General features: G+C 33.2%; 1 protein-coding gene across 1 annotated transcript; it reads right to left on the bottom strand.

Annotated features, from left to right (window-relative positions):
- Positions 1–6,975: 6,975 nt before the first annotated feature.
- pen-2 (presenilin enhancer, gamma-secretase subunit) lies at positions 6,976–7,860 on the bottom strand. The gene is made up of 3 exons (XM_013320501.1): positions 7,713–7,860; positions 7,533–7,637; positions 6,976–7,396 (listed from the first exon to the last, which is right to left on the bottom strand). Exons 1-3 carry the CDS (start codon positions 7,771–7,773, stop codon positions 7,257–7,259), a joined length of 306 nt encoding a protein of 101 aa, XP_013175955.1. The 5' UTR covers positions 7,774–7,860; the 3' UTR covers positions 6,976–7,256.
- Positions 7,861–8,345: the final 485 nt, after the last annotated feature.

The following is an 8,345-nucleotide window of genomic DNA, read 5'->3' as shown; positions in this document are numbered from 1 at the left end:
GTCGAATGAATGATGAACGAAATGAAATTGAATGAAATATGACGTCCATGAATCAACGAGCATGTTTTTCTATTTGTGTCAAACAATATTAGGCTATATTCCATTGAAATAAAGTTTATTCTTGCTTCCAAACTCAGATATTTACACCCTTTCAACGAGATTTGCAAGCAATGTCGTTGGATGCGGGTGATATGGATAGTCTACACCTCTCTTTCTAACGAGTGATGTTTTAGGTAAGAGGAAGCGGGACGGGAAACGATGTTTTTAAGAATCGATAATGAATTTCTCGCATCCTGTCTGTCAGCGTGTGGTTCTGAAACTAATCGTTTCCGTATACCTTTTCGTAAATAGAACGGCGTAAGAGTACTTATGTTGGAATTTAATACAGATTTTAATCAATTGAAATAAGATTGATAATCGAATAGGTTACTTTCATTTAAATATTGATCGTGTTATTTTGAAAGGCGCGGCAATTAGGAACATACATATCCGGCGCTATTTCAGTTTTCCGCGCGAATGTATTTTAGGAAATAGCAGACGGCCCTTTTTATGTCACAGCCTAAATTACTTTTTTTAATTTTACATTAGTGTTTAAGTGATTTATTAAAATGATTGCCGATGTTAGATAAATATTGCTTTTAAATTGGTTAATCTACACCTATTAAAAGTCCGTGTTTATTCTGGGTATTCTGGATCGATTTTAATTAGACTTTCACTGGAATGTACTGATTATCTACGAATATCTTGTTATCCGTAAACATAAAATTGTAAATAAATAGTGTTGTAGTATCGACAGACCATTATGAATATCCGTTAGACGTAAAATAATTAATTAACGACTACTTCTTGTTTATGACTACCTTCACATCATTAAGTGCGTAAAAGATTTAACAGCTGGTTTTGACAAGTGCATTCGCTTTGAAGCGATTCCATAACGAACTACAAAAATATATAGAACTCACGATAACTTTCAATTAGAAATTAATTCTAGTTCTTATTTATTTATTCCTGACTTTTCTTGATATTTATGAGGTAGTACCTGGATGACTGAGCTTTGCTCGGTATTTTTTTTATTGTGTTTTTTGGAAATTACATTTAAGTACGAATTACTAATAAAATGATGAAATATGAATAATATTTTTCGATCTTACAGATAGAAAAAGTTAAGTTTATATTTAAGTTGATTATAGATAAAACACGAATAAAATGACATTTTCTAAGAATGATTCCTAGCTATCGATTTATCGCCCCCGAAAGCCCCTATATACTAAATTTTATGAAAATCGTTGGAGACGATATAAAAGAATTGCTCATTTAAAGATATAAGATATAGCCCTCTGTCTATGTTAGTCTCCTGTCCCACTAGGTTGCCTGGAAGAGATCGCTTATAGCGATAAGGCCGCTTGCTAGGAAAATTAGTTTTTAGTCATGTTTATATATATTGTAATTGCATTATGAATTAATAAATAAATAAATAAATAAATACCCAGAAACTAGATGTATAGGTTTTTATCTATAGATCAATCATTAACTAATGAAATATTTATTTGATGTTAAATATTCAGATCCGTTTTGTTATCGTGAGCTTGGCCATCTTTTATGACGTATACGTGACGTTTAGTAGTTTTGTAATGGAAACTAGAATACATTCAAAAGTTACGGCCACCTCACAATAAGACGGGATGTTGTAAAAACGCACTTTTACGCCTATCGTATTTAACTAGCCGGGGTCTGTTTGCCGCACGCTTCCGGACCACTTCCGGACAGACAGACATCTTTATATAATAAACTTGTGTCGGCGTCCGTCCGTCTGCGAAGCTACAATTAAAGTCTTTTGTCGTTGCTGATTCTTTATAACAGTCTTCCGGCTTTTTTCTCTCCTTTTGTTGAATATTTTCGTGCGTTAATTTATATTGTATCTATTCTTGGAATGTATGGTTAGGTTGCTTGTGCCCTTTGGTAAATTAAAAAAAAAACAAATTGACAGATGGACTTTTGTGTTGTTAAAATTACGAAATAAAACAGTTATACAAAAGAATCGTATGTAATATTATTAATTGTTATTTTCAGCGAACAATTTAACACTCGATCGATTACTTTTTAACATTTTATCTACCTTTGATAAGTACCTAATCGTTTTGCATTATTTGTAGGAAGTAGGTAATTAAATCGATAATGGATTGGACATCCTGTAAATACAACGAACAAGACAAGAGTTGGTAATTTGAATTAAAGTAATTCACGCAATTTGTATGAGGCATATGTGTGTTTTCGATTTTCGATTTTACATATGTACATTTATCCAACGTTCTTACGGTGAAGGAAAACATCGTGATGCTGCACATATCTGAGAAGAAATTGAAAGATATGTGTGAAGTCAACCAACCCGCACTTGACAAGCGTGGTTGACTATGGCCTAATCACCCTTAACTTAGGGTAGACTCCGAGCCCCTCGGTGAGGACATAAGTGAGCTGATGATGATGATGTATGAGGCATTTTTGGTATCTGGAAAATCTTCGTAAGATACTTTGTCTTCTGGGGAGAAGACATGTGATTGACCAACTAAAGTCTCCTAAGTGGCTTATGTCGAACGTAATCGAAGACGGTTCCGGTAAGTTGAAGTTGCCTGTGATCCTAATTTCAAGATCAAATAGTAAATACAAAAAACTTTATTTACTTTACCATAAAATTAATCATCAAGCGGCTGTAATTTAGTTCAAAGTGGACAATACATTGAAACGTCAGATACTACGTTACTTAGGGTGAGTTGCATCAACTAACTATAACTATAATGAGCGCCTTACATCGGTTAAATCTACGGTTGCGCAAAACATAAGCAACTGTATATTGCCTGCAGATTATAAAACATACCTATAGCTAGATAGTTACTATACCTTAAACGTGAGACCCCGTACCTACGCTAAGGTCTCACGGCTATAAACATAAAACAACAGTCAGGTAAATATTTAAAAGCATTTGTATCCCACTGGACATATACGTGACTTTAATCCAGGAAAGTCCGTGTTTTTTTCTCTGTCGTCAATAATGTTTCGACCATCGCATTGTGTGTACCGGACGTGGTGTGTAAACACCTTTACAATATCGCTTTGGTCTTGACTCGTCTTCAATAACGCAAAGGAAATGTATAAAATAAAACATTTTTTTGTATAACGTTCCCTTAATTGAAGTCAGGATAAAGGAAGCTTTAAAATGTTGTGTACACAGACAAGATAAAGTAATTTTAAAATATTTTTTAAGTTGCTTGAAATATTTAAAATAAAAAGTGACAGAATTTTATTAAAAATCATCAAATTAGTTTTAATGATTGCAATTTTTACGACGTTAAGCATTTAAACAAACAACATAAATATAAAATAAGTTTCCATGTTAAAAAAAATACCCGCATCGATACACGTAGTTTGAAAAAAAAAACAAATGTCACAGAGCGGAAGTGGCGGCAAACGGTAGAAATGTGACAACAAGAAAAAGCCTTTATGTGTACAACAATGGCCTCAAAATGATCCTATTTCTGGATAAAGTCTTGCGTCAAGCCGGAACCGGCTAAACAGCTTATTTTTCTGAGGGCAGAATGAGAAATTAGTTACATCCGTTAAGGTTAGCTGTCAAATTTTGACGGGATTGCTGCCAATTGCAAAAAATACATGTATCGTCAACATTTTGGTTTGAAATTATATTTTTTCAACATAACTTTGTTTTCAATCTCTCATTGATTAAAATAGTTTGTAGTTTTATTATTAGACGAGAACATCTTATTAAAATCTCTTTAACGAAATTTCGCACTTTTGAGTTTTACGACTCAAATACCGCGTTCTGAGATATGTAAAAGAAGCTAGAATCTATCTGTTGACTAGACCGTAGTGTAGATTATGAATATTATTTATATTTTTTCTTTTATATACTTTATTTTGAACACATTTTATTTTGGGTACATGTTACCCTAAGGTAACTTACCCCTGGCCACTTTTTCAAGCGACAGGCGCGCGGCGTGCACGTGGCAACGATTCTGCCGTCTACAGACGCGCGTGAACTTTTTACAATAACTTTTTATAAGCAGCCTGAAATCTAAAACTTACATTTGCCTTAACTTCATCATTACTTAACAAATTAAACAGTTAACGCTGATGTTAATGGTATTTGTAATTTTTAAATAATTATTTTACAATTATGGCATGAACAAGCACCAACTATAATATGTGAATACTTTATAATAGCTTCTTGGTTTTCTTTTCTTTGTTGCTGAATTAATTTCTTTTGGGTTTATATAACTTTAACAAGATAATTTTCGTAAATTAATTTTAAAAAATGAAAGTATTTGTCATAATTAAATTGACATATGGTTTTACTCACTCCTAGATAAAAAAAAATTGTGCTTTTTAAAAGCATGGTGGGCATAGGCAAAGTTTAAGTCCACTTGACTTCAGATTGCTTTAAATATGGAAGTTAAAAGCAATCGTGTTCATTAGTTTCCTTTTTTACTATCTACTAATGGAAGATGTTACTTTTAACGCTATCATAATGAGCTAAAACTGAATGCCAGAGTGTTGCCAGAAAAAATATTTCGGCCGGAAACAAGGGACCCGTTCCAAGTTAATTGCCAATGGATGTGTCATTTTTTATTACGGCAAAGAAAAAAATGTCAACATTAGGGTGGTCCAAATAATGTCCGTTATTTAGTAAGGTCAGTTTTGTCGGGACTTATCACGAATACTAGCTGTAGCCTGGTCCGCGCGTTATTAAAAAAAATTAAGACTTCCAGACTATGTTCTACATCTATGCCAAATTTCAGCGAGATCCATACTGCTGTTCTCGAGATACCTCCAAACAAACATCCATCCATCTATCCATCCAAACATTCGCGTTTATAATATTAGTAAGAAGTAGATTGATTTTGTTGTGGCTTTAAACTAATAATATGCTTAAAATCATGAGATTCAATAGTCAATAATTTTTGGATCGTATTATACATTGTATGATTGATTAAATCAGGTCGTTGTTTTACAGATTCTACTCGTTTAAAAAAAAACTTTCACTAAACAGATAAGATATGGCGACGCGCCAAATCAGTATTTCCGATTGCGATTGTTTTGCATTTTAATTGCATATCACAAGGTCGACCGACAGTCGCTTCCTATGAATCATAGAGCTAGTCATTAATACCTTAATTATGTACAGGATAAGGCAGAAATTGACATCATCATCAGCTATACGTCGCCACTGAGGTGCTAAGAGCCTATCCCAAGTTGAGGATGTAATTCGAACACGGTACACACAAACACATTGGTACACGGTGGGATTCGGACCGAGCACCTGCAGATTACAGATCAAGTACGTAATCCCTGAGTCACCTACGCTCTACATTTTCATTATAAGTAGTCGCACGGGCAGCGCTGTCTTCGCTATTTCAGCGATCAAAAATCTATACAAAGTTCGTATTGTTATAGAAAATCCGACACTGTGCCGGTGTACTGACGCAACACTAACCTTACTAAAATGTCGACATTTATGTCCCCTCACTAATTATTCTGACACTGACTTTTGTAACGAAAGCGCGCCATTCGCGCCAAAGGATTCTGACTAATAATGTCTAAAAGTATGAACTCAACACACTTCGTGACAATGAAGGAAACTTGTTTTAAAACTAGGGAATGGATTAAAAATAATTAACGTAACATTAAGGAAGTGTCGACGTGCGTTAGTTACACAGGATACAAATGCAAAACGCCGGCTACGCGCCGTCAGCAATAAAACTCCATTGTGGGCTAGCTTCCCGGTCGGATGCGCCCTCCGGCGTTTATCCGGCCCAAAGAAAGCCGGCAATTGTTACCGGAGATATCGACCTCTTCCTCTTTACAAACCATATCCTTTTCTTTATAAGACGTTTTAACGGTCTGACGCGAGATCCTTGAATACTTACCAGCTGGTACTGGCGGCTCCGTCCAAGGAATTAAAAAAAAACTAATTAGTAGCCTATGTGTTCTGCCATATCCGTGTCAAATTTTAGCATGAGCTGTTGAGTTGTTCCAGAGATACCTTCTAACAAACGACTATCCATCCAAACATTCGCATTTATAAGATTATTCACCTCGTTGTTCCCGCCATTCGTTTGCCCCTTTGTCTTAAAAAATATAAAAATAAGAAATAAACAATTGTAATATTCATCAATTTATAAACCGTCAATAATTTGTAAAATTAAAAAACGATATGAAATTAAGTTGATTTTTTATTAAAAAATGTGTCATGTGTTATTTAATTTTTAAATAAATATTATATTATTATATTTAAAATTGGAATGCAACTATAAATACCGTATGGTTCAAGTTAATTCGCTATTAGATAAAAAAAAAATTACTCCAACTCTTCTGCATGAATAACAGTAAATTTCATCCAAGCTTAAACAGGCAATATTTATTTTCATATTACCATGGTTACTACAAAAATTTCAATTAACTTTTTTTTGCTGGAAATGAAACACCCAGAAATTATGTCTTTATATTTAATGGCTTGATTATGCACTAATAACATCACAGTATTTATTATCATACATAACAATCATTTTTGTTTTACAAATTATACATGATAATTTTGAAAATATCATTTTATACTGTTTTTATATCGCCCGCGACTCCGTCGGCGCGATATTAAAAAAAGGTTCCTAAAGGGTTTTCCCGGCAACTATTCAAATTTATCTCATCTTTTAAACCTCCCCTAGACCTCCATGAACATTGCAAGACCATGATAACATAAATCCATTCAGTCATTCTCTAGTTTTAGCATGTCTCACATGAGCAATTGATTTTTATATAAAAGGATAGATTAGGCCGCCCTCAACTATATCAGTCTGTCATTAAATTAAAAAAAAAACATAATATGCCTACTTTTATCAGCTACATTCCCATTAGTTGTTAGTTGGAACAAACACAACTTTACAGCCAGACATACAAACAATATTTTAAAAAATTTGCTTTCTCAGTATCAACAAAAATACACCATGTATATGAAATAACATTTTTCATTATAACATACAGATACTACAATTTTATTTATATATATAGATAGGGTTCTTTATTTAACACATTCAATACTATGAACTTATAAGCAAAGGCAGTTTCCAAGAAAAAATGGTATTAGCATTGAAAGTGTTAGTGTATCTTTTATTTCCAAACTCGGCTGGTCACTACAATTATTTTGCTTATTAAGTTAGATACTAAAGTAAATAGGTTGTCTATTTATTATGCTAAGCTCGTCCGAGAGGCACAATAAATGAGAGCATATCTCCAGTAGCTCCCCATGACACTCTATTTAACTGGAACACCGTGACCCATGTGATAAGGGCACAAGCCCACACTGCTGCCCCCACTGCACTCATCAGCACATCTGTAATCATCACAAAGTTGTTTGTTCAATTGCATACATTAAACTTTTTAAAAAATTTAAAGTAAATAGCAGTATTAATACTCCATTTTCTAAATTAAAATGAATTCAATTGACATCATCAGATGTCACAACTTACATTTTTTTATCTGTTTCTGCTCTTCAAATGGTGGCCTTACGAAAGCTTCTTTGAAGAACCATACAGCATTTACAGCCCACGCGAATGGTAGAAAGATGCAGCCAACTGTAATACCAACAATTATAAAATTTTATTACAGTTCTGGATTATATCTTATTTGCTGTGATTAATAAGCTGTACCTTTAAAATACCATCTACATAACTGCAGTTTCTTATCATTGGGAAGTCTATTCAAATCCATTTTCTCGACTTAATATAATACACACACGGGAAATAAATAAATAACCCAATATTTTTTATTTTCAAGTTATTGACAATCTCTATCCAATTTCCAATTAAAATGTCAAAGTTGTCAATGTCAAAGTCAGCAATAAGCACAGACGAATCACAGGCACGCGAAACTCTATTAGTCTATGGTACAAATTGAACGCAAACGGAGATCCTCCATCTTGAAAATTGTGTCTATCCCACTCAGGCACACGAAACTCTATTAGTCTATGGTACAAATTGAACGCAAACGGAGATCCTCCATCTTGAAAATTGTGTCTATCCCACTCATAAGTTTCTCTATAATTTTTGGGCTGTTTAAAAAAAAAAAAACCATAGTGCATATGAATAAATTGTGATTTAAAAATTTATAATTTCTTTATATTTAAAGTTTAGATAATAAATAAACAACAATTTAATTAAGTTATTTGAAGTATGTAATTTAAAATTTACAATTTATTTGTATTCATCATGAAAACGAAATTTTTTATGATATTATTATATTTAAAATCTAACCTTATTTGGTAAGAATATTGTAGTTTCAGT

This window comes from Papilio xuthus, unplaced genomic scaffold (assembly GCF_000836235.2).
Source record: "Papilio xuthus unplaced genomic scaffold, Pxut_1.1 DF825946.1, whole genome shotgun sequence".
Classification (NCBI taxonomy): Eukaryota; Metazoa; Arthropoda; class Insecta; order Lepidoptera; family Papilionidae; genus Papilio; species Papilio xuthus.
The sequence above is the reverse complement of the archived record's forward strand: the minus strand, read 5'-3'. Positions and strand labels throughout refer to the sequence as shown.